Source organism: Ascaphus truei, chromosome 12 (assembly GCF_040206685.1).
Source record: "Ascaphus truei isolate aAscTru1 chromosome 12, aAscTru1.hap1, whole genome shotgun sequence".
Classification (NCBI taxonomy): Eukaryota; Metazoa; Chordata; class Amphibia; order Anura; family Ascaphidae; genus Ascaphus; species Ascaphus truei.
Window position 1 is genome coordinate 41193769 of NC_134494.1, and position 26351 is coordinate 41220119.

Consider the following 26351-nt stretch of genomic DNA (forward strand, 5'->3'; position numbering starts at 1 on the left):
AGAAACATGGAGACACGGCAGAGAAAGCAGCCCTCTCATTAACGCCATTATATCTGACCTGCAAGCCTTGCCCTGCATTTAGAGAATGTGATAGCACTGCAGGACTTGGTGATATGTCTTCTAGAAGTGCAGTGGGATCACAGCCACATTCAAGAGCTATACCTTTCTGAGATGTTTAAAGCAGCAGTCTACGTTCAGCAAAGATAAAGAACCCGCACAAACGTTTACCGCTTATCATGTTGATTTTCTCTGAACCAGCTCCAAGTAGAAAAGTGGAAGCGTATAGAGCTACATAGCATCACCACAGTGCCGGGTGCACGTTTCTGGAGAGGTTAGACATGTGTTCCACTCCTGGACTGGACACTTTGCAGACAATGACTCCAGCACAAATTCCTCAAGTGGAGATAGTATTTGAGCATATGTTTGTACATGGTAGTTCAGTAGAGGAGATGATTGCTGAGCCCAGTGATGGTGTGTCTTTATTAGGTCTTCCATGAGAAGGGGTTGCTGTTAATGACCCCACTGGACATTGTGAACGAGCACTACAGAATAATGTCCCTTCTGCATGGGATGGATCGGTTTAACTGACACGAGCCCTGATTAGATCCACTCCACCCCTGTTGGCTAATAGGATAAAGCTAGGGTTGTGCTCTCTTGGAATATACTGTAGTTTAGTGCTGCGCTGGAAGGGGGACATGTCCAAATCTCACCACGTTTTATTTTGGTCATCTTCTGATTTCATACATTTTGAATTTTCTGCAGTCACTGTGACATCCTGTGTAGGGATTCCATGGCTGAATGAGCAGTTATCAGCCATGTGTTCCGCATCAGATTCAACACCACTGGGTCTTACTGAAAGTGGAAGAACAAAGAACCTTTCATTCTTCCTGTTTTAAATCCACTGTTAAGTGAAGTAATATGGGCAAGGGTGGAAATGCAAGGGTGGAAATGCAGTGTATTTGCATGTGTGGGCTGTGTTTGTTGGATAGCTGAATGACCGGTTTGTATGATCAGATATGCACAATGTTATGTCAGAAATATTGATTATCCTACAACTTTCTTAACACTGGGCTTGACCGGTCTAAACAAGAAGGGTGCACTTTTCTGCCGACTGTGCTGGGCACGCTGACCGTTCTAGTTTTGGCCGCGTTGAAATGAAGGGGTCTCTGCTATTCTGTGGCATGTGGAGGCGCGCCGTGATTTTCACCGTGCCGCAGGCGCTGCTGTAACATTCTACGATGTCTTCTTCGTAGCTAATGGCAGCTCATCAGCATGCCTAAAATCCAGTCACTTTGTAACGTCCTTATGCATGCCTCCGCCAAGACTTCCAGGTCACATCTCTTCAGTTTACAGCCGGTTCATACATTGTTAAATAATAATAATAATGAAAGGAATCGAGGGCAGTGTCTTTCTAAAGCGGACCCCAAGACACGGCTCCAGAAACACATACTATACTTTCTACTCTATCTCCTCTCGGCTGTGACTGGTAGTGGACATAATGCAGTACTTCACTTGGGCTGTGTGAGGTGCAATCCACCCTAAATAACCTCCCTTCTTTACAGCTGAACTGCACTCGTCTCAGCTCTGGGGGAGGGGGTTCCCACGATACTGGGGAAGTTTACCGATATAACGTCCTGGTTTATAAGGGGGATTTAAATGGTCATCCATAGGAAGCAGCAGCCAACGATGTTGCAGCTTCCTAGATTTGGCAGCCATTTTGTTTCCCCATATGATTTAAACCTGGTAACTTCTCAGGATCTCCGTAACCACGGGGTCCCGTGAGCTGAAAAGTGGCGTTAAGGTTAGAGGGACCCCCCCAATTCCCACCCTGTAAAATAAATGGGGGGGGGGGTGGGGGAGACGACTTATCACCATTCCCTAGGTCACAGTCACATTGTTTTGGTACTTGTTCCTCTTTAGAGAGAGGACTAAACTTGGAATAGACGCCATCAGTTCCTGCTGTTGTTTTTGTCCCGTCCTCATTAGCCAATACTGCAGGAGCGATCCGCTGAATTTACTGTAATCCGCTAATGCGTAAATAAAGACTATTCCATGCAATATACCCCTTTCCCCACTCTTCTTCCTGTCATTAATTCCTCAATCCGCGCCGTGACCCCACTCCCGCTGATTCTGGGTGTTGAGAAGGCGCTTTGAGCACTTTCTCTGCCCGACATGATGTTGTTTAGTTTTAATGTGAGGGAAACGACAAGCAGCTGTTGTTCCGTTGGCAGAAGCCCAGGTTACAAGGCCTGGTGCCCGATGTCTTTGTTGAAGTACAGGGTGTAAGATTGTGTTGTACCCATCACCTGCTATCTGAAAACGTGCCTGAGATGCCCCCTACATATTTGCCACCTGGCTAACACAACAACTCCCTTTCTGTTCAGACGTACTCGAGCTTTCCTAAGCTCTTCCTGCGTGTGTGCCACAGGTTGGCATTCAAGTTATTTTCAGGTTTGTGAGCGACATTTGGGTGTCCATCTGTCTAGCCCAGAGGTGGGCAACTCCAGTCCTCAATGGCCACCAATAGGTCAGGTGTTGAGGATATCCCTGCTTCAGCACAGGACTGAGCCACCTGTGCTGAAGCAGGGATATCCCAACCGGAGCTATTGGTGGCCCTTGTGGACTGCAGTTGCCCACCCCTGGGTCTAACCTATAACTGATGTATCTGACGGAGGAGTGAATGAGAAGTGCCAGGGGGGCGTTAACCGATCTCCAGATCAGATAATCTAGTTACCAGATTACCAGAGGCCTTAACGATCCTTCAGAGATTTGTGACCCCATCGAAGGACCGTTATCGAAGTACTATATCAAAATCTAAACCCCTTCCAGGGGGGCATGGAACACATTTGAGTTTTAAGGAATATGGATGTTCTTTCATCATGCCACTCAAGGAAGTAACACTCTAGGACTTCAGAACACAAGCCTTTTTTCCTCGTGTTAAATGGCAAAGTGGCTTTCATGTTGCCCCAGTTCCAGGCACCACAATGTCCGACTTCTCACTGCTGGGGGAAACTGATTGGTGGTGGATTCTTTTTAAACCCTGTTTGATGTTCTTTTAGATGCTGAAGAAGGAAGAAGTAATCCCCTGGCCTGGAACTTTAGCCATTGTTCATTCGTATATAGCGTATAAAGCAGGTGGGTAAATGTCAGTGGATGAGATGACCATCTAGACAAGAGTGGCCAACTCCAGTCCTCAAGGGCCACCAACAGGTGGCTCGACCACCAGGGTTGCCACTATTCCACGTTTGACCTGGAGACTACGGGCTTCGGCTGCGTATATCCGGGCTACAGGTTTACCTCGTAAATCTCCAGGTGGAGGCGGCGTCTCCCCCTGCAAATAGTCAACATGGCTACGCGACGTCAAATGGCGCAGCGTTGCCGTAACAAAGGGATGCTACGCTGGTTGCCATGACAATGATACGCTCCATGACGTCACGGAGCGTCTCGTCAGGGCAAAGGTCGTCACGCAGCCATGTTGACGGGGTTTGGAGGGGAGGATGCCGATGCCGGGAGACGCCACCGCAGCCGAAGGTAAGAGAAATCTATACTATAATTCTAAGTTGGATTCTGTTTGTATGTCAGAAGCATCACAATCTCACAAATGGCACCACAAAACTGTCACTGCACGTTCTGCGGCGGATTTGTAGGTCAACGCAGCTATTTTTACCTTCCAATGTCACTCACCTGCCAAGTTATGGACATCCTAATGTCCAGCACACTTCTTACAGCCGAGTAGAGGGGCGGGAGGCGTACCTATTAAGGGAGGGGGCGTGTTCGTGGCAGCGGGTGGGAGCGCACCTTTCAAGCAGCCTACAGTAGCTTATACGCCGGCTCTCACCGCCAGACACAGAGACACCCCCGAATACCCGCACCCCAAAGAGACCACCAGGTAACTTACGGCGCCTGTCAGCGCCGGACACCAACACCACCCCCGCCCCATACACACACCAGGATAGCCCCGCTACACAGTGACACCCAGGTACCCTCCTCTCCCCCTGAGACCCCCAGATTCCCCCCCTCCCAGAGAGACCCCCGGAACCCCCAGATACCCCCTGCCCCTTAGAGACCCCCAGACACCCCCCCCTCCCAGGGAGACCCCCAGATTCCTCCCCTCCCAGAGAGACCCCTGACCCCCCCCTCCCTGATAGACCCCCAGACACCAGCCCCCCCCCCCCCCCACCCCCCCACAGATAAAACCCTGCACCCCCCCCCCCCCCCCCCCCCAGCTATTCAATCAATATTACAGTCACTGGGCGAAGCCGGGTACAAAAGCTAGTAAATATATAAGAAAAAGATGAATCTAAAAAATGTTATCTCCGGGTCAGTCTTCAGTAGAAGGTGGCAACCCTGTCCACTACTGAGCCTCTGACTGAGCCACCTATGCTGAAGCAGGGATATCTTGAAAACCTGATCTGTTGGTGGCTCTTGAGGACTGGAGTTGGCCGCCCCTGATCTAAAGGCAGCCGGATTTAATTCTCCACGTTTAGGACTATAATTTGCAAGATGAAACACAACACACGTCCTTTATAAGCAGGACACATATTTTGTTCATATTATAACGGTTAGAGATCTTGAGCAGCACAATGGCTCAGGTGAGTAAAGTGCAAACGTGACAATCTGACAACGAGCTGTATCGCCTTTTTGTTTTCTCTTGCAGCGAAAGAGGAGGAGAAACAGAAACTGCTCAAGTGGAGCACAGACCTAAAGCAGGAACGGGAGCAGCTGGAACAGAAAGTGAAGCAGCTCAGCAGCTCCATAACCGTGAGTGAGGCCAGAACCTGCTGGGGGGGGAAGTGTTCTTAATCAGGGACGGAAGGGCATTGGGACCGATTTTACTAAGGCAGTGCCGTCGTTGGCGACGGCGACACGGCGGGTGACGTCACCCGTCGCCAAAGGCGAAAGTTATGTTTCGCCGGGCGGCTGGGTCGCGGGATTCCCGCAATTTGATTTGTTCAAGGGCCGTCACGTGACGCGTCTGCCCTAGAAAAATCTAATTTTGCCGGCTTCAGATTTTCGCTCCGTCGCGTGCACTATGAGCGCACGCGGCGGCAGCAATGTATTTGTTTTTGGGGCGACGTCACCGGCACTATAAGCGCGGCCTAAGTCACACAGCACCTTTCAGCCTTCTTACTTGAATGGGCAGCGTGGTGCCGAACAGCTAGCACCGCTTACGGATCAGTGCCTTTTTGCTTAACAGAATCACCTGAACACATACTGTTGTGTGATGTACAAATGACTAGGACTTTAGCTTGAGTCTGTGACAGCGGGACGTGGCTGAGACCGTACACCAAACTCTTTGTATCTCTACAAGATCTTTTTAAGATTAGCATTGGTCTCCTGTCGTCCATATTATAAGGTGCTGCCACCATTTAAATGTCTATTGCTCATCCTTTTTTATTACATTTATAAATGTTAACAATGCTGCCCCAAGTCCAGCACCGCGTCTCACTAAAACCGGCCTCTGTTTCAGAAATGCATGGAAATGAAGAACAGCGTCCTCTCCCGACAGAAAGACATGCACAGCTCCCTGGACAAGGTGAAACGTCTTATCCGGCTCATTCAGGGCATCGACCTCACCAAACCCATAAACTCAGAGGTAACCTCTAACCACAGCCAGGACTGCACTGCCAATATCTCCCCTCCAGCCCCCCCCACCACAGCCTCCTTCCCTTCACCCAGCCGTGCCCAGAACTGCAACCAGACAGAAGAGACTAAGTAACCAGCCACTGGGAGCAAGGGCACAATGAAAAGACAAGCCACGTCCGAGACATTCCTGGGAGAGACTGGACCAGAGCCTTCCCAGGAAGGGGACGTACACTGGAGTTTTGCCAATCAACCTTTTATTCTGTGTGTTCCACATGTCAGCTGGGGTGTTCTGCCAGCACCATGCCAAGTGAGAAAAGAAACAAATCTCTTAACTACTCTTTCTATCTTACACCAGTGTGTGCCTGCAGCAGCCTCCACAGCAACCATGGATATCGGTTTGTTCTTTTTGTTCCTTTGCCATTTTGTTAAATGGGGTGCGGACAGGATGCGTTTTTAAGAACGTTTTATCGTCTTGCAAACTGTGTGTGGAGGTGAGGAGGGGGGGCCCATACATACCAAGTCCAAAGACTAGGAAGACTCCCCTGTCTGCAAACTTCGAGACGATGAACCAAAAAAAAATAATAATAATGAAATAAAAAGAAACCTACATTTTCAATCCGAGAGACGGGGGCGAGGGGGTCAGGGGGAGGCAGGGAAGCGCCGTGCGTTAAGTCAGTATTTCAGATTGGATCATTCTCATTTCTCGTGTTTTTTTCCTTTTGCGATGTGTGCGTGTCAGAGGAAAGTAAGGATAGGCGTGCCGGGCCGTGCCAGGAGAAACGGAAACCCGGAATAATCCATGGCTGTGGAAAAGTATTAGAAGGGCAAAGCAAGCTCTTTCCGTCTGGTGTAGAAGCACCAAAAGAAATGCCGGGCGTCTTCTTCCCCTCCTATCTATTAGCGCCGTGGCGGCCACAGAGACGATGCGTTACAAAGCACTGCTGGCCTCTAAAAGGGATGGTAAGCTCTTCCCTGTCAGAGCAGGTGAAACAGATCACTGCACCTCCTTGTTGTGAAACACCACTGGGGAATCAGACCTCTCTTTTGTAGCAAACAGCTGAGATGTTGAAAGAGAGCAGATCTTGCATGGGATATAGTCTAGGAAGGACGGGCAACTCCAGTCCTCAAGGACCACCAACAGGCCAGGATATCCCTGCTTCAGCACAGGTGGCTCAGCCTTCGACTGAGCCACTGATTGAGCCACCTGTGCTGAAGCAGGGATGTCCTCAAAACGTGGCCCTTGAGGACGGGCATTGGCCACCCCTGCTGTAGGAGGTGTTTGTAGTAATTCTTGAGTCCGTCGCCTCATACAATATACATAAGGAGGCCCGGGTAGAAAAGATTGCAGAAAGCACGTCTTCCTGGTGTTACTACATCGGTAAGAAATCAGACACGTGTGTCCCTTCGATTAAAAGAAGGGTCGTGCATGTCCTGTTCTTTTAGGATAACTCATTCACGTGCCCAATTTCCTGCTCATTTTATTTTTTGGAAGCCCTGCTCTTCTATGAAAGGTGATTTTTGACGTGTTTTTTTTTTTTTGTCAGAACAACTTTACTGTTTGGTCATCACACGTAACCCTTTCCCTGCCAGCACATAGCAAGTCCCGCAGGGATCAAAGGGGCTAGAAAAGTCTTTAAAATAAATAATTACATTTGAGAGCCACTTTAAAATCCCTGTCTAGATTCCCTAGGTGGCGCTATCCCTCCCTCCACCTCTTATTCCTAATATCCCATGGCCGTGCACATCATAGGGAGCCTTGTCATAGGGAGCCTTGTTGCCATAAGGAAATACTGTGCATCGCAGTTGTCTGGTTTAGCCTGGATAATGGCACATGTGTGCAGCAAGTAAGAGAGTAGTGAGAGACTGGGCCCAGTGGATATTAACCTGTGGATTTGGGGAGTTCTGGATTACCTCTGATTTAGAATAACATGGTGACCATCTGCAGTGGCTGTTTCTCAATCTTCACTGCAAAAGGGCCTGGCCCCCGCATTGCAAACTACTCCCCATAGAAAAGGTCCTCACTTTTAGGGAGGTACAGCATTAGAGTAATTACTGCACACAGATAACTTTGCATGGATGCAGTGAGCACGACCTAAAAGTGCCTTATTGCATTACCCCGTCACGGCAAAAGCTTGTCGCTCTCCGTGCTTTCTCACTTTGTGTCCACCCCTGAATATTTTTGAACAAGCATTTAATACCAATTAAGTATCAGCCATGGCTTCTCTCAGCAGACTGGCCCTACTTCCTTCTTGAAGCTTAAAATGGACTCCGTTTTTGAAGGTCGTGTTTATTTCCGGTGGTTAGAGAGGTTTCAGTCGGATTCATTACTCTTTCAGTGCCAAAGCAGCGGCGGTGTTGCATACCTCCTTTTGCATTGTAAGAGTTAATTAAAAAGATATGCATGTGACATTCCATCCCAGTGCCAGAGATGTCTCTGATATACTTATTACCTCTAGGAGGCAGATGTTATGAGAAAGCAGGGACTGCTGGCCAGCTGAGAGTCATCCCTCCTCCATATTAGCACCCTCTGGCAGTGGGAGGCGTAAACAGTATATTTAATTCCCTATGTACACCACCATCTAGGAACCCTGCTCAGAAATGGCACCCCAGCCATCATATTGTATATTCAGTGGTTTGTCATTGAGCCACTCGCCATGGTGACTTTAAAAAGGTTGACCATTCAGAGGGAAGCAAAGTTTGAAAGTAGTCGTAGTATATATGGGAAGGAGCAGGGGGGAAAGCTCTATAGAGCAATTTAAGAGTGTGAGTTTGAGCCACAACTATATCACCGCTAGAGCTCACCTAAGACCTGACCTGTTGTCATCTTACACCAACTCCAACACACACGTCTTGTGCAGGTTGTACTAGCAGTCAATGCGTTCATATAGAACAGGTCAACAACACTTAAGTGGTATATAAACAACCCATCTGCACATGAAGTGTTAATGTGGTAGTTATGGAACAAGGAAGTGATATCCGGTCTCATGTCCCTGCAGGCCACACCTCGCTCATTCTCCGCATGGCACTTTTGGTCTCAAGTGAAAAATGGTCCTACCTGTTGGGGTCAGTCTCAGAAGCGACAGGTGTATTATTGTCCAAAATAACAGGCTGTCTAAGGAGTCTCTCCAAAACGTCTCCACCCCTCTGTTTCATCATGTATTCTCATCACACTACCACTTAACAGAACCAAACAGTGCCCAGGGTATACACCCCTCTCATGTTAACTTGACACGCAATGAGTATCTGTAACCTCAGTATCCCCCTCACCTTGTTTGTTTGCCTCTATTGCCATATCCCCCTCACCTTGTTTACATTTCAGTTCTCAGCCTAGGAGCAATAGTAAAAAAAAAATAATACAGAAAACTTCCAGATCGTGTCTGGTATATGTATACTCACACTGCGCTGTGAGGAAACACTCACATCTCTTGTTGCTGCATTTTAGGGTAAACTATCCGTGACACGTCAATATCATAACTAAAAAATATTGTAACATACCTTTTTTTCTATAGAAAAAAAAATGGTATAAATTAAGTTTTCGTATGGAAATGAGAGGCGTACGTTATCTATTGTACTGGGAACTTTTTTTTTTTTTTTTTTTTTAATTATACATTATATTTTTTTCCAAGCCTGATGGTAGTGAATTGCAAATACTCTGCCTCCTCTCTGTAAAATTGAAAGTCTGTGTTTTCAGTTTTGGTAATACTGTGCTTAGAGTTTAGGGAAATTATGGGGTTGGGGGGGGGGATTTGGGAACACAGAGCGTCTGATCAATTTGTATTTATTTATTTTAACATTTTTATTAAATAAAACTGAATGAAAGCTTGGGTCTCTACAAATTCTTTCCAGGCTACAGCAAATAAAAATGCCACTTGTGAGCACATTCACATATCAGACAGGTCTGCAACCCTGCTCTTCCCAATTATCTCTTAACAAACAGTGCTTCCAATGCAGCCAGGGATTCTGGGTAATGTAAAAAGCGACACAGAGTGCTCATTTGCTTCTCTATTTTAACAGACCTCTATAAGCGTATGCCTGCCGTGTTACACGCTTTTCAGCACAGCCTGGGTTAAAGAAGTGACTAGCCTCCAGACTATATGAAACTAGCTTTATCTTTGGAGGAGCCCGAATTGTGCTCTTACTGGCAGTTCACCGGGTATAGAAGGAGAAAAGTAGTGTTTAGCGTAAAAGCTAGATTCTATCAGAGGCGAACCGAAGATGTAAAAAGCCCACGCCCGTTCAATCACGAGGGATAGAGAACAAAACTAATCCTGGAAAATGAGGTAGATCAGGAGATTTGATTTAAAAGGACACACATTCCTTTTGGGATAAAGCGTGGGAGAGGTGAATTCCTTCAAAAAGGTTTAAAAAGAACCCCCAAGCATTACAGAACAAAAAGCAGTATCCTATCCAGCTAGATCATTAATAGTATCCAATAATGTGGCAGTTTATTGTAGAGTCTGCCCATCTTTGGGGGGGTGGAGGGGGGTTATTGTATTGTATGTCTTTATTTATATAGCGCCATTAATGTACATAACGCTTCACAGTAGTAATACACGTGGTAATCAAATAAATAACAGATAATATAAATAACGGATCATGGGAATAAGTGCTTTAGACATAAAAGTAACATTAAGGAAGAGGAGTCCCTGCCCGAGGAGCTTACAATCTAATTGGTAGGTAGGGAGAACGTACAGAGACAGTAGGAGGGAGTTCTGGTAAGTGCGTCTGCAGGGGGCCAAGCTTTATGTATCGTGTGTTCAGAATATCCACAGTGCTATTCATATGCTTCTTTAAGCAAGTGTGTCTTAAGGTGGGTCTTAAAGGTGGATAGAGAGGGTGCTAGTCGGGTACTGAGGGGAAGGGCATTCTAGAGATGTGGGGCAGTCAGTGAAAAAGGTTTAAGGTGGGAGAGGGCTTTAGATACAAAGGGGGTAGAAAGAAGACATCCTTGAGAAGAACGCAAGAGCCTGGATGGTGCATAACGAGAAATTAGGCCTGAGATGTAAGGAGGGGCAGAAGAGTGTAAAAGCTTTAAAAGTGAGGAGAAGAATGGAGTGTGAGATGCGGGATTTGATTGGAAGCCAGAAGAGGGATTTCATGAGGGGAGATGCTGACAGATCTAGGAAAGAGTAGAGTGATTCTGGCAGCAGCGTTTAGGATAGATTGTAGGGGAGACAGGTGAGAGGCAGGAAAGCCGGACAACAGGAGGTTACAGTAATCAAGACGGGAGAGAATGAGGGTCTGAGTCAGAGTTTTAGCAGCAGAAAGGGCGTATCTTTGTTATATTGCGTAGGAAAAAGCGACAGGTTTTAGAAACGTTTTGAATATGAGAGGAGAATGAGAGAGAGGAGTCGAGTGTGACCCCTAGGCAGCATTCTTGGGCTACTGGGTGAATGATCGTAGTTCCAACAGTAATATGGAAGGAGGTAGTAGGGCCAGGTTTGGGAGGAAGTATGAGGAGCTCTGTTTTAGCCATGTTGAGTTTAAGGCGTCGAAGGGCCATCCAGGATGATAAAGCAGAGAGACATTCAGAAACTTTGGTTTATATAGCAGGTGCAAGGTCGGGTGTTGAAAAGTATATTTGTGTGTCGTCAGCATGGAGGTTATGACATTTGCCTGCTTTTAAATTAATCCTACAATTAGCTGAACTTTTTAGGCGTAAACAAACTTTCAATTAAAGAATTTGCAAATTCTTTTTAGAATCAATTTGACTCTTAGCAGGTGTATATCCTGAGAACACTGGAGCCGGGAAGCTTTCCTCCAGCTACACCACAGAGCACAGCTGCGGGTACAGAGCAGAGACACAAACACACTAAATAATCGCCCCAAATTTAATGAGCTGCTTGTTTTGAACAAATGTGGGTATATATATATATATATATATAAAATCGTCAGCATTACAAGTGTGCAGTATTTCATGGAAAAATATGTATATATTTTAAAAATATAATCAGGAATCCTGTCCTGCCTGCTGTAGTATCTGACTTAAATAATTTAAATATAAAACACTTAAAAAAAAAAAAATGTAAAAAAAAAAAGTTGGGAGACTTGAATACGAGATCTAAAAAAGGAAAAAAATCGGACTCCAGTGATTGTGACCAAGTTTCAGGGACATTATATATCCTTCATATCAGGAAAATGCTTTCGATTGTCGTTACCCATCCTACAGGACTGATAAAAAAAATAAACTAGTGGGAGAAATATGGGTCTCTTGGTTATAATATTGAGCTGTCTCTAAGACAGAAAGGCTGGTAACCTTCCCCCTTTAGGGGGAATAAGGAGACCTTCCAGTGAGATCCGCCACCTTTTCTCCAGGGATCCCCAAACCCTTCTTTGAAGCATTAAGGAAGTCCATGCTCTCGAGTTACTCTACACCCCTCTTTGTTTAGGAGAGGGAACCTTCTCTCTTCAAGGGTCTCCATGCCCCTTCAAAAGTCAGTGTGAAGGACAGGGGGGGTGGGGGAAGAGGGAATCTTCTCTGGGGTACCCCATGCCAGTCTGACACAGGGTCCCCAGGCCAGGCTCACCGGCTTCTCTCCGCGGTGAGGTATTTCAGAGCGGCAGACCCATAGCGCCTGGACAGGTCCTGGTGAAACTCATCCTTCAGCATCTGAACGCACGAGCGGTAGTTTGAGCTGGACCGGAACTTGGAGATATCAACGCTTGGAGCATGCGGCATGTGGATGATGAAGGCGTTGGGAAGAACCACCAGCTCATACTCCTGGGGGGGGTGGAGGGAAAGAGAAAGAAAGATCATAAGAAATAAAAGCATCAACTAATACTCAATAAGAAGGAACACCTACATCAGCTCCATCACCTGTTTCAGTGCCATTGGTAAGCAATAAGGGACTTGTTGTACCTGCGCATCCAGCTCCATGATGTGAGAAACTTTGTTCCAGCCGAAGCCCAGGAACCGCTGGTCATATTCTGGACAATCCCGTCTGACCACCACATACGGTTCAAAGTCGGGTGCCCAGTCCACATGGTACGGTGTGGTTGCAGTCCTCCACTTACCGTAGTTGGTGGGCGAGTGTCCCTTCTCCCACACGTGGTACCTAGGAGAGGCCATAGGTGAATGGGCTGCTGTCTGCATTATGTATAAGAATGCTAGGTGTCCTACTGATATAGACTTAAGTAGAACCCACGACACTGGATATAAAATTGAACAGTGTTCAGGCCTCCTCAAAACAGATTCATGGTCCTTCCCAATTAATTCAGACTCGTTGTTTTAGTTGGTGCCGTCCACCTTGACCAGAGTAAACTAATGGCAGTGAATAATTGAGTTTTAACCTAATAAAATAAACACTTTGACTGTTGCCTTCTTTGTCCCATTCAATCTTGTTTGCGTCAACCCAGGGCTAAGGTGGCACCCACTATGTGAGGGGCAATTGGCAGAGTTAACTTAATAAACCTATAGTTGCCATTAGGTCAGCGGTGCCTTATGTAGACCTATAAATGAAGTTCCATTACGGTGAGCTGGAAGATGAGGAACCCTTTGCAGAGGAGGGAATCTGCCTGAAGAGGTTACAATCTAAACAATGTAGTGGAAGACAAACCGATAAACAGGAATAAAGTGCTAGTAGAGAGCCGATCTCACCGGAAGGTGTACAGCGCCCCCATATCCAGCATGGAGAGCAGCTCCGCTTTGGATTTTGGGAAGGACAGGCGATAGCGCAGAGTTTCAAAGGCAGGGACTACAAAAGCCTTCTTGGTGCTGCCCGGGTCCTGCTGTGATATGGACTTCCTAAGCAAGGAGAAGGGAGGAAAAATTAGAGCGGACTGGGCAGAAGCAGAGAGAGATATGGGATAGAATGAAAATAAATAAAACGGAGGAGGAGGAGAGCACGGGAAACCGTGAAAGACACAAACCCTAGTAGAGAGATAGAAAGATATTGCATGTTCAGGAGAAGGAGATGGGGGCCTCAAAACTGACCGCAGGTTTTCGTACAGTCCATACATGGGCAGGAAGTCAATGTCCGACAGGAAGACGTAGGCCGTCTGTGCGTTGCGCAGTGCCACATTCCGCAGAAGGTTCACGGGGTAGAACTGCCCCTCCTTGTACACCACGTGGTACCCGATGTTGGTGCGAGACTGTAGGACCTCGGAGGCCTGAGCATAGCGCAGAAACTGCTGCGCCTCCGCGTCCGACAGGTACAGAGCCAGGCTCATCGGGCCCTCCCAGTGCCGGCAAATCAACTCCAGCATCTGCAGCCTAAGACCAGGTGAGAGCGAGAGAGCTACACCCCAAGGATGGACACCCTGGAATACATTCTACCCTCCTGTTATCCTGCTCGGTCACTGCATCCCCTGCTGTTCCTGTACAGACTTTCCTAGCACACAGCTCCCCTGCTATTCCTCTGCTGAGACACACGTCACTGCATGCAATCCTTGACCAGCAGCACCCCATTTCCCAGTAAGGAACAAACACATGCAGTAGTTCGTGCATCTCACCTAGAAGTGCTCTCTGCTATTCCTGTTTCCCACCTCTGTCAGTTCACTTCTCCTGTACAAATACCCACACCGCCTCCTGGCCCTGCACTGACCTGTCCATGGAGAGCTGTGCCACCAGGGTGACATCACTAGGGTCTGGGACGAGAGGTTTGCGTGGGAGGAAGGAGAGATGAACGCGATGAGATGCCAGCTGCTCCCGGCGGAAGTCATAACAGGGATCCTCCTCATCCAGCTGTGCCAGTGCTACCTGCAACTGAGATGCAAGAAGGGAGGGTGTAAGCACAGAGGGGACCGAGTGGGGCGAGGGGGGCAGAGGGGATATGATAAAGAGGGACATTTTCCTTACAGAATTCTCTTGTGTAATCCCTCCATGTCAGTGCACAGCCGTGGGCCGTTAGGCCACTCTCCCTCCTTTAGGTGTTGCACCCAACAAAGGGTATATCTCCCCCCATTGTATGCACCTGTCCCTGCACTTTAAGAATGTGAATAAAGAAAGCAGAGCTCGCTCTGTTGGCTATACCACGTGCGGGGATTATTTGATACAAAAAGCATATATGATTTGGAGGCGGCTGAATGCAGGACGCTGCTTGCATCAGCAAGCTAGACACATGGAAGGGTAGCGGTGGCAAGGTTTATTCTGTGCATTAGACCACAGGTCCGCAGACTCTTGGAGGCTGCATAAAACTAGATGCTGCTCTCTGCTTGCCTCAATTGTTGGTCTAGCCAAGCACTCAAGAATGATAAAAGGAGGAGAGACTGGAGGTATTGCTGATGCACTGTTCTTAGAGGTGCTTGGAGATGAGCATCATTTAGATCCAACGCGAGAAAAAGGAAAAAAAAAAAATTAGTCTTCCACTAGAATGAAATGGGTATTCCTGATTTGAAAAAAACGGGCATTCAACGTTGTACGTTTTGTCTACTCTATTAATGGTTCCAAAAATAAGAGTGGAGTACAAAACGCCAACCTGTCTGTGGGACTTCCATCAGAATCCTGCTCCGATTCATTGCTTCTGTGCCTTCACATTCGCTCAGATCTTGTGTTACTCCAGATGCCGTCCGTCTTTTGCTTGGGGGCGAAACTCTTCATAATAATTCGAGAGCATAATCCTGTGACATTAGCTGTGGTGGTAAGGGCCCACCTCTTCTTACTTTTCAAGAACCTTACCTCAGCCCCTACTGGAACAGCCGTCAAGGGAGTGAGCCCAGAAAGCCAAACCTTGCCGAGATATCGGTCTTCATTTCTGGACCCAGTGAAACTCCGATTGATGGGCTACTTTAACCTCTCTGTTGTCAGTAGGCATGAATATAGTGTCTAGTTTGTCTGAAGGATGTTTGGCATTTTGGAGTGAACACACACACACACACAAAATTATCTTTCTATTCAGGACCAAATAATAATAAAAAAAATTAAAAAAGAAGGACTGACCGAGAAAGAACATGAGCTTGTTCTTGGATGAAATACCAGCTGCCCAAGCCTTCAAATCACAAAGCCACAATAAAGACGGATAATGACCGTGCTTGTAGCCTAGTTGTATCACGTGGACTATCCAATATAAAATCTGCTGGTATCGCACAATCATTTAATATCTCTTGCCTCGATGCAATTGTGTAACTCAAAGATTCATAGTGTGCGATAAACAGGCCACGGCAACTGCCGATTTGTATGTGGTTCCCACCGTGGAAAACGGAAATTTGATGGACTATCAGGCATTTTCTCCTAGTCTCTCCATGGCAGCGCATAACATAAGGGAATAGGCTCTGCCCCTCTGAAGGTAGGACACAGACCAACCCGTTTGCAGCTTTAAGCTCCTCCTATGCCCACCTCAGGTCAGTTGTACGTCTAACCAAGCTGAACTATATACATATGCACCCAAGGAAACTAGGGAGAATGGGAGACAAGAAACAAAGTACAGCAAACACTAAATTACACAACCCTCCACTGGGCGCTGGTTTCCCCTTTTGTTGTCTTGGAAAGAGGAGAAATACATGTGTGGATCTTCTAAATCAGGGGCGGCCAACTCCAGTCTTCAAGGTCCACCAACAGGTCAGGTTTTAAGGATATACCTGCTTCAGCACAGGTGGCTCCGTCATTATGCCCTTGAGGACTTGGAGTTGGCCACCCCTGTTCTAAAGGATTCTAGGAGATATACTGCAAGTCTTTATCACTAGCGCGACGTCGACGGTGTGTGCCACTATTTCATGGTTAATGTGACATTATTACAATGACTTTTTAATGAACATGTGTTCTTGTCCTGAAGTCGACTTTATCCTGGTGGCGAATGGGAGAGGGCGGAGGTTGGAAAGAATGCCTCTGGAGTGCCTCTAACAGAACCAGATAAACTACATAGAATAGATGGAGGATGGAGGAAATAGCCAGGGGTAATGGGAGGTAGAATGAGGGCAAGTGGGAGTTTGGCAAGCAGGGAGGCACCATATTTAGGCTGCGGCCACGGTGACAGCGCGATCAAACACATTGCTAGCAATGTGATTGTCCAGCTTGAGCGAAAGTGTGCACGTTCCCGTGAGCGCACGGCGCCCAGCTGCTTGCAGAGACTAACAAATTTGTTTTTGCCGCTCGCTGGCCCGTCACGTGAGTGGTTCGCCCAATGAGGACAACATGCTCCTTGACGGCATGGCCGTGCCCCCCGACACGCCCTCCCGAGTACGCAACTGGCTGACCACAAATCCGCCAAGATGAGCGCCAGCGCACTCAGCGCCACAGCCCAAGTACAGATATTACTATAAAACTTCTAAAGACAAAACCCAATTAGCGCAGAAAGACAGGAGCAGATAAGATAACAGACTGGGGAAAAAACCTGAAATGCATGCTCCCCAATGCAAGAAGCCCGACAGATAAAATGGGGGAGCTTGAATGTATAGATACAAGGGAGCAGTATGATATTCATAGGCATTACTGAAACATGGTGGGATGAAACTCATGACTGGGCAGTTAATATATAGGGTTTTCCAAACAAATAGAAGAAGAGGTGGAGTATGTTTATATGTTAAACTGGATCTAAAACCTATTATAAGGGAAGATGTTTATGAAGGGAATGATGAAAATGTAGAGACCTTGTGGATAGAAATTAGCAGTGGAGGTAAAAGTATAAAGAAAATGTTTGTGGGGATATGCTATAAACCACCAAATATCTGTGAGATTGAGGAAGCTAAAATACTTTTGCAAACGAAGAAGGCATCAAAACTGTGTCATGTTTGCATAATGGGTGATTTTAATTATCGAGACAAACTGGGGCAATGAGATTAGCATTACAACGAAAAGGAAACAGGTTTTGGGGGTGCTTAAAGACAATAATATGACCCAAATTGAGGAACCAACCAGGAGAGGGGCAGTACTGGATTTGGTCATATCAAACAATGTAGAAGAATTAACCAAATGTTACAGGACTTGAATATTTGGGTAACAGTGATCATAACATGGTCTCATTTGAAATAAAAATTATCAAAAAAAAACAGATTACTTGGGTTCAACAAAGTAAACTTTAAAAAACTTTAAAAAAGCAGATTTTAATAAACTGAGGTCTAATCTACAAGTAATACACTGGGATGATGTTTTTGCAGGGAAAAATGTATAAGATAAATGGGCAGTCTTTAAAACATTGTTAGAAAAGCACACTCATCAGTGTACCTCCTTGGGTAATAAATATAAAATAAATAAGTAAAAACCAAATGTGGCTAAATAAACAGGTAGGGGAGGAAATGGACAAGAAGAGGCAGGCTTTTAGATTCTTTAAGTCAGAAGGGACGGAGGCATCGTATCAGAATGATAAGGAATGTAACAGAAATTGCAAAAGGACAATCAATTGAGCAAAAATGGATAATGAAAAAAGGATTGCAACAGAAAGTAAGATCAACCCTAAAAAATTCTTTAAGTACCATAATAACAAAAAAAAAAAAAATGAGAAAAGGAAATTATAGGACCCTTCTGTGTGAGATGGGCAGGCAGATTATTGGAGATAAGGAACAATAAGCGGCTTTAAACAAATTATTTGCCTCTGTGTTTACCAGGGAAGAATCCGTTCCAATAACAGTGCCGCAGGTGGAAGCCACAACCTCCATATCAGTGGCTTTCAACACTTTTTTGCTTCGGGAACCCCAGAATTTGATTTTGAAATTTTGAACCCCAACCCTCACCCCCTCCCCGTCGCCCCGTTCTCTCCACCCCCCTCCCGTCTCTCTCTCCCCCTTGCGCGTGTGCCACACACACACACACACACACACACACACACACACACACACACGTTATATTTACAGGGCATTTACTGTAGAATAAGAGGAAGATTATATGGCACTGGCTCCTTTTCAGAGCGGGCATTGCCCTGGCACTGCCTTGGAATAAATCTGTAAAGGTTTCCAATTCCCTGGGTAAACTCTGACCTCCTGTCCAGACCGCTCAGGCACGTGTAATGTGTTCCCTCCCCTCCCCCCTCACACTGACCGGAGCAGGCAGAGAGAAGAAGGATAGCAGTGACCAGACTGCGCGGGGTTACTGCTATGTGGGGGTGCTGCAGCGCCTGGGACAGCTGGGAGAGTTGTCCCGGCTCTCCCCCCCTAGCGGCTGTGGAACCCCTAAGGTGTGCTCGCGGAACCCCTAAGGTGTGCTCGCGGAACCCTAGTTGAAAATCACTGCTCTATATAAAGGAACAATTGGTTAACCGAGGAAGAAGTTCATAGACGGCTTGAAAAAATTAAAATAAGTAAGGCAGCTGGCCCCGATGGCATACATCCAAGAGTTCTCAAGGAGTTAAGCTCAGTAACAGCCAAACCATTACATTTAATATTCAAGGACTCCATTTCCACAGGCTCAGTACCACAAGATTGGCGTAAAGCAGATGTGGTGCCTATATTTAAAAAAGGGAGCTAGATCACAAACGGGGAATTACAGACCTGTAAGCCGGACTTCAATAGTGGGGAAACTACTTTAAGGTTAATAATAATAATATACAGGATAATATTCCGGAATACCCAATGGTAAACAAAATTATAAGTCAGTCAGCATGGATTTATGAAGGATATATCATGCCAAACTAACCTTATTTGTTTCTTTCAGGAAGTAGCAATTTAGACCAGGGTAATGCAGTTGATGTGGTCTACTTAGATTTTGCAAAGGCTTTTGATATGATTCCACACAAGAGGTTAGTGTACAAAATAAAGCAAATTGGGCTCAGTAAAAATATATGCACCTGGATTGAAAACTGGTTGAAGGACAGACAACATAGGGTTGTCATAAATGGAACTTTTTCAGGTTGGGCTAAGGTCGTGAGTGGAGTACCTCAGGGATCGGGACTGGGACCCCTGCTTTGTCTCCATCTTTGCTGATGATACTAAATTGTGTAAGGTAATAGAATCAGAGCAGGATGTAATTTCTCTTCAGAAGGACTTGGAGAGACTGGAAACGTGGGCAGGTAAATGGCAGGTGAGGTTTAATACAGATAAATGTAAGGTTATGCATTTGGGATGCAAGAACAAAAAGGCGACTTACAAATTAAATAGAGATAAATTGGGGGAATCCTTGATGGAGAAGGATTTAGGAGTGCTTGTAGACAGCAGGCTTAGCAATGGTGCCCAAAGTCATGCAGTAGCTGCAAAGGCAAACAAGATCTTATCTTGCATTAAACGGGCAATGGATGGAAGGGAAGTAAACATTATTATGCCCCTTTACAAAGCATTAGTACGACCACACCTTGAATATGGAGTACAATTTTGGGCACCACTCCTTAGAAAATACATTATGGAACTAGAGAGTGCAGAGAAGAGCCACCAAATTAATAAAGGGGATGGACAATCTAACTTATGAGGAGAGGCTAGCTAAATTAGATTTATTTACATTAGAAAAAAGGCGTCTAAGAGGGGATATGATAACTACATACAAATATATTTGGGGACAGTACAAGGAGCTTCCAACAGAACTATTCATCCCAAGGGCAGTACAAAGGACTCTGGGCCATCCCTTAAGTTTGGAGGGAAGGAAATTTCACCAGCAACAAAGGAAAGGGTTCTTTACAGTAAGGGCAGTTACAATGTGGAACTCATTACCCATGGAGACTGTGATGGCAGATACAATAGATTTGTTCAAAAAAAGATTGGATATCTTTAGAAAGGAAAGGTATACTGTACAGGGATATACCAAATAAGTAAACATGGGAAGGATGTTGATGCAGGGAGTAATCCAATTGCTAATTCTTGGAGTCAGGAAGGGATTTATTTTTCCCCTTATGAGACAGCATTGGATTTATTTATAAAAATGTGTTACCAGGAAGTAATACATTGAGAGTTACCTCTCGTTTTCAGGTATGTCCTGGGCACAGAGTTATAACAATAAGTGGTTACATTAAAAGAACAGAGGTTATACAGTCAATTCACGGACAGAGTTGGAAAATTGGGTACAGAGGATAAAGGGCTTGTGAGTGCATCATATGTAACAAAGAAAAAAACACTCCATTAAAATCAATAGGATATCTTTATTTGATGTATCTGGTGCAGCTTGTTATGCCCCAGAATTGTTCCACTTTGCGTTGATACCTCACACATGCCCCTTCTGTTTCAGTCAACTTGTTGCCAAGATCAAACGCAACAGTCTTGGGAACGGTTTCCTATACTTTTTGATATTTATATTACAGGTCACGGACTTGAAGTTTATGCTATAAACCAGTAATATTTATTATAGTCTACCAATATTTAATTAAGGAATTTTGTATTCCTACAAAAAAATCAGGAACGGTAAGTGCGACGGAAACAGATCAATGTACAAGGTGAAAAAGCGACACGCTTACAAACGGACTTTACTCGCTTTTCTTTTAACGCTCTACTGTAGCTGTAAAAGAAAAGAAAAAAAAGAATCACAGCAAATCTCTCCGGCTGCGTCCATAGTGCGAGCGCTGGTGCCAGCGGACGTGCACCGCGAACTAAATGCAGCAGCTCTATATGGCCGGCCATAGTGAGCGCGCGCACGATGAAGAGCGACCGCGGCAGAACTTTGAGCCGACAAAAAAAAAAAAAATATTAGATTTTGTTGCGCGACAGCCGGGTCAGGTGAGCGGTTCAGCCAATGAGGTCGAACCGGCCGTGTGAGGCCACAGACACGCCTCCACCACGCCTCCCCGTCGCGAGCGATCTGAATCCGATCGCTCAGGCGAAAGCGACACCATGCGCTCAGTCGCGCTCGCCCACTATATCAGAGGCGTTAAGCCGATTTTTGCCAAACATCAATGCGGGTAATCGGGGCAGTTAAAAGCCAAATTTGTTCCGATACCCATGTAATGAATCTGTTAGTTTCTTAGGCATAGATAGCATCATTTATAGAAGGCCACACATTATGTCTGTAGAGAATATAATAATAATAAGTTCTTGTATAGCGCTGCTAGTTTTACGCCGCGCTTTATAGAAACATTTTGCAGGCGCAGGTCCCTGCCCCATAGAGCTTACAATCTATAATTTTGGTGCCTGAGGCACAGGGAGATAAAGTGACTTGCCCAAAGTCACAAGGAGCCGACACCGGGAATTGAACAGTCTTTACTCACTGAGCCGCTCCCTCTCTAATAAGAAGTTGCTTCCTCCCTCTCCCCCCCCCCCAGGTAACCCTGGCAACCACATAGATCCAACCTCGGAAAATGACGACAACGGCGGCCGATGGTTTTAAAGACTGCAATTCACCCCAAAAATTATTCTAGTGCAGGAATCTCAGAATAGAGAATATGGCGAGAATAAAAATAAAAACGAGGAAGATGGACTACAGATTACCCCCAATATAGCAGAGGAGGTTACAGCTGCAGTACCAGGGGGTCGGGTATAGACAATCAAAAGTGGTGACATTCTGGAGGGGGGAAAAAAAGCCTGCACCAGATGCAAAAAAAACCCCAAAACAATCCCATTCAAATGAAAAGGCCTCAGAATTGCACCACTTTGCCTTGATATAGAGATCCCCTCAAGTATTTAGGCCCTCTATACAGTCTGCAGCTTATGTTCCTCCCAACACAACTGTTACACGTACGGTATGGCAGCCTAAATCAAACTTGTATCAGTAAATTAGGGCACTGCTGCTTTCATACTTAGCCCCCGTTAGTGTCTTGCCCCCTGAGCATGGCCTTGAAAATATTATTTTTTCACGGTTAAAAATCACGATATTCTTAATATGTAGCTTCTGGAGGTGATCATGGTAACCTATAGACTGCACCCTGTGGAAAGCTTTATTTTAAACTTGCGGACACTTCATATTTCCAATCTACCTACTGAGAGGAGCATCAGATAACAAAATAAATAAAATGTAAAAAGCGCTGTTAAAATCAAGTGAATAATTGTATTTATTTTTTAGAAATTGCAGCAGACCGTTGCTTTAAGGTCCCTCTTTAATATGCCATGAAGTTGTCTCTCTTGCTCGAGAACCGAGGAAGCTCGGACCTCGAGTGAAACGCGTTGGATGGATTGGAGGGTGATCCTGAGCTGCTGTGAGGTGTCCACTTCTCCTCTTCCATTTTTGCAATGGTGCGAGCGAGACTCACCCTGCCCTCTCTTTGGTGACATAATCAGCAGCACGGCTGCGCATACGACACTGGGGTTTTTTGTTTGCCTTCCTCTGGATCAATAAGGAAGTATAGATATAGGATAAAGTATCTGTTCTCGAAATTTAGCATAGGTTGAACTTGATGGACGTACGTCTTTTTTCAACCTCATCTACTATGTAACTATCTTGTCCACGAAAGAAGATGCGTCTGCCAGAGGGATTGTCACTTTGCTAGTGAGCCCAGCCACTGCTGCATCTACCTTGGGAGGCAATTCCCAGCCATCCAAATCCCTGAAGAGATATTTTCTGAAATCTAGGTAAAGAAAATACTCTCTCCGGAAACCCATCCATAATGAGCATTACCTTGCATGCAGGAAATGCTCTGGGTCGCTACCTAGAACTTAAAAAAAACTCCAATGTGTTTATTAATTCCTCTTTTTGCTCTTCTATTCCTAATGTTGCACATCTTATTAGTTTCCCAGTGACTTCTGCATTAAAAAAAAGCCCTCTGGTCTTCCTTGCACTCTCCCTCTTCAGATGAAGAAAAATATTGATCGTTCCTCTTCTTGGGAATCCATGGTTGAGCAATCACTAGGCCTCAAATGACTGTGTTGAGGGACTTTTGGACGACATTCCTGGCCGCAGTAAAGGTGTCCATCAAGGAAGACCAGGAAAAACAGAACAAATGCCCAACGCAATGTCCGAGCCAGTGTGTCACCAGTCTGCCTGCCCAATCAGCTCCTCCTGCTAGCACCATGGACACAGCTGCTGCTTCCTGCCTCACTTTCATTGCGCAACTCTTGACATCATTGCGCATGTCCGCCCCTCCATAAAGGAGCAAAAAACTGGAGCAGCATCTTTCTCCAGAAGAACAAGCCTTCTCTCCAACACGGAGGTATCAGATGCTCTCCAGAAGAACAAGCCTTCTCTCCAACACGGAGATATCAGATGCTTCCTGCGACGGTGCCAAAAGAGCAGACAGGCTTGGCAACCATAGCGCCGGACCCCGGAATATGGAAAATGTGGGCAATTATTGTCCCCAGCACTGGGACAGTCTCTAGGGAGCACCATGTGACTGGACATGGTCAGGGTGGCATTGGGACACCCAGTGCAAGAAACCTCAGACCAAGCTTATCCCAGGCACCATGAGGACACCAGATTAGGTAAAAAATAAATAAACACGTGCCCTCCTCCCAGATGGTAGGACAGAGACAGAGGCAAGGGCATCCAGCCTCCGATGGTCAGCTGGCCAGTGTCCTACCGGGCACTGGCCCCATGCCCCACAGTCTTGCAAGAGAAATAAATATAGCAGAGCTCCCCAAAAGCAGTCCCATGAAAGTAAACAGCAGGCATCACACATGTGGTCTTAGTCATAATTACAGCCAGGTTAATTGACTAATTAGGTGTCGGGGAAATCTTTTAAAAAAAGGCTCGAGGGCTGGTCTTTGTAGTTTGTGTTCTCAGAGGCAGGCTTTGTTCCCCACAAAACATCCCCACCCACCCCACACCCTCAGTACCGTATGGCTCCGCTGTTCCCCATCGCTCGGGCACCCAATCAGCTCCCTACGCAGGAGGCTCCCGTCATACTCCAGGAAGGTGAGGTACAGGGTTCGGAAGAGCTCAACGTGTTTGTTCTTAACACGCAGCTTGTGGGGGGAGTTCCAGTGAATCACCTGGGGAGGAGGGGGAGAGAGAGAGAGAACGATGCTGAGGAGGCAGAGGGTGCTGCTGACGGGGTTGGGCAGATGACAGATGCACAGACCAACAAGATATGGCAGATCTTCCATAAACTTAATTGGAAGTTACACTGTTCAGCACATCTCAGAATCTCCCTAAATAGGGAGGGGTAGTAATGAAGCAGTCACATAAGAGCAATGGGGAGAAATTGGTACAGGAAGGGTAACTTGGCCATCCCCCAAAACCCCGTCATATACCGCAGACAACACAATCTCACTCTTGTCCTGAGCAGTTACACTATTGGTTAACAGAAAGGGGCAGCCTCTGCAGGGACACTGTTCCACACACCCATCACTCGCTCTGAGAGAAATACAGAATTAGTGCTTGGTACTGGGGGAAGGGTTAAGGTGAGATGTCATGTTTCATGCCTCTGGCCCAGATAATCCCTTCTTCTGCCAGGGGCCGGATCTCACCTTGAGGTCGGCCAGCTCGGTGTAACACTGCTCAGAACGCGTGTGGTCAGACAGCTGCACGTTCCAGTAACACGGGAGCTCACAAACCAGGGAGGGGGAGCCCTTAATAACAGCATTAAATATGTCCTGAGAGGGAGAAGGGACCATGTGAGAGGGGGGAGGGAGAAGGGACCATGTGAGAGGGAGGGGGAGAGGGAGAAGGGGACCATGTGAGAGGGAGAGGGAGAAGGGACCATGTGAGAGGGAGAGGGAGAGGGAGAAGGGACCATGTGAGAGGGAGAGGGAGAAGGGACCATGTGAGAGGGAGAGGGAGAAGGGGCCATGTGAGAGAGGGAGAGGGAGAAGGGACCATGTGAGAGGGAGAAGGGACCATGTGAGAGGGAGAGGGAGAAGGGACCATGTGAGAGGGAGAGGGAGAAGGGACCATGAAAGAGGGAGAGGGAGAAGGGACCATGAGAGAGGGAGAGGGGACCATGTGAGAGGGAGAGGGACCATGTGAGAGGGAGAGGGGACCATGAGAGAGGGAGAGGGAGAGGGGACCATGAGAGAGGGAGAGGGGACCATGAGAGAGGGAGAGGGAGAGGGGGACCCATGAGAGAGGGAGAGGGAACATGTGAGAGGGAGAGGGAGAAGGGACCATGAGAGAGAGGGAGAAGGAGAGGGGGACCATGTGAGAGGGAGAGGGGACCATGAGAGAGGGAGAGGGGACCATGAGAGAGGGAGAGGGGACCATGAGAGAGGGAGAGGGGACCATGAGAGAGAGGGAGAAGGAGAAGGGACCATGTGAGAGGGAGAGGGGACCATGAGAGAGGGAGAGGGGGACCATGTGAGAGAGGGAGAGGGAGAGGGGACCATGTGAGAGGAGAGGGAGAGGGGACCATGAGGGAGGGAGAGGGAGAAGGGACCATGTGAGAGAGGGAGAGGGAGAGGGAGAAGGGACCATGTGAGAGGGAGAGGGGACCATGAGAGAGGGAGGAGGGAGAGGGGACCATGTGAGAGAGGGAGAGGGGACCATGTGAGAGGGGAGAGGGGACCATGTGAGAGGGAGTGGGGACCATGAGAGAGGGAGAGGGGGACCATGAGAGAGGGAGAGGGAGAAGGGACCATGTGAGAGAGGGAGAGGGAGAAGGGACCATGAGAGAGGGAGAGGGAGAAGGGACCATGAGAGAGAGGGAGAAGGGACCATGTGAGAGGGGACCATGTGAGAGAGGGAGAGAGAGAAGGGACCATGAGAGAGGGAGAAGGGACCATGTGAGAGGGAGAGGGAGAAGGGACCATGAGAGAGAGAGGGAGAGAAACTCAAAGACAGAGCGAATGAGAGAGAAGAGAAGGGGAAATAAGAAGGGAACATCATGAGTGAAACGAGAGTGATCCAGACACCCCCGTGTCCAGTCTCCATGGTCTCTGCCTCCTCACCTGGTCGGCCAGCGAGGTGCTCAGCATACTCATCAGCTCCCTCTCAGCGGTCAGCCGCCACATCTCCTCCCAGCCAATCATACGCAGCCTGTCCAGAAGCAGCAGGATGACCCCTGGGAACGAGGGGTCAGAGGTCAGATGGTGTATTTGGGTCTGAGCCGGCTCACTGTGTAGGGAGGAGGAGATCTTTACCTGTGTTAAAGCCACGGCCCAGCGCTGGCCAGGGCTTA

General features: G+C 47.0%; 2 protein-coding genes across 10 annotated transcripts in view; one reads left to right on the plus strand and one right to left on the minus strand.

Moving 5' to 3' along the window:
• PHF21A (PHD finger protein 21A) overlaps nt 1-8977 on the plus strand; it is a 98437-nt gene extending 89460 nt beyond the window's left edge. For all 9 annotated transcript variants that reach the window (XM_075567523.1, XM_075567525.1, XM_075567521.1 and 6 more), the window contains 3 exons: nt 3060-3135; nt 4658-4761; nt 5471-8977. In XM_075567523.1, coding sequence (XP_075423638.1) covers nt 3060-3135; nt 4658-4761; nt 5471-5719 — 429 coding nt within the window. In that variant the 3' untranslated portion in view covers nt 5720-8977. The remainder of the gene's footprint in view (nt 1-3059; nt 3136-4657; nt 4762-5470) is intronic.
• A 1111-nt stretch (nt 8978-10088) lies between these two features.
• LARGE2 (LARGE xylosyl- and glucuronyltransferase 2) lies at nt 10089-26344 on the minus strand. The gene is made up of 9 exons (XM_075567527.1): nt 26314-26344; nt 26122-26234; nt 24706-24831; nt 24073-24228; nt 14130-14290; nt 13520-13798; nt 13184-13330; nt 12446-12641; nt 10089-12307 (listed from the first exon to the last, which is right to left on the minus strand). The coding sequence occupies exons 2-9, from the start codon at nt 26200-26202 to the stop codon at nt 12110-12112; spliced, it is 1344 nt and encodes a 447-aa protein (XP_075423642.1). The 5' UTR covers nt 26203-26234; nt 26314-26344; the 3' UTR covers nt 10089-12109.
• Between the last annotated feature and the right edge of the window lie 7 nt (nt 26345-26351).

Excerpts from the sequence above, each read along its gene's own strand:
- LARGE2 (XM_075567527.1), bottom strand. The coding sequence starts at position 26,202 with ATGATTGGCTGGGAGGAGATGTGGCGGCTGACCGCTGAGAGGGAGCTG. Across the intron at positions 24,832-26,121 it reads GCACCTCGCTGGCCGACCAG|GACATATTTAATGCTGTTAT; the intron begins GTGAGGAGGCAG and ends TCTCCCTCTCAG. Across the intron at positions 13,799-14,129 it reads GCACAGCTCTCCATGGACAG|GCTGCAGATGCTGGAGTTGA; the intron begins GTCAGTGCAGGG and ends ACCTGGTCTTAG.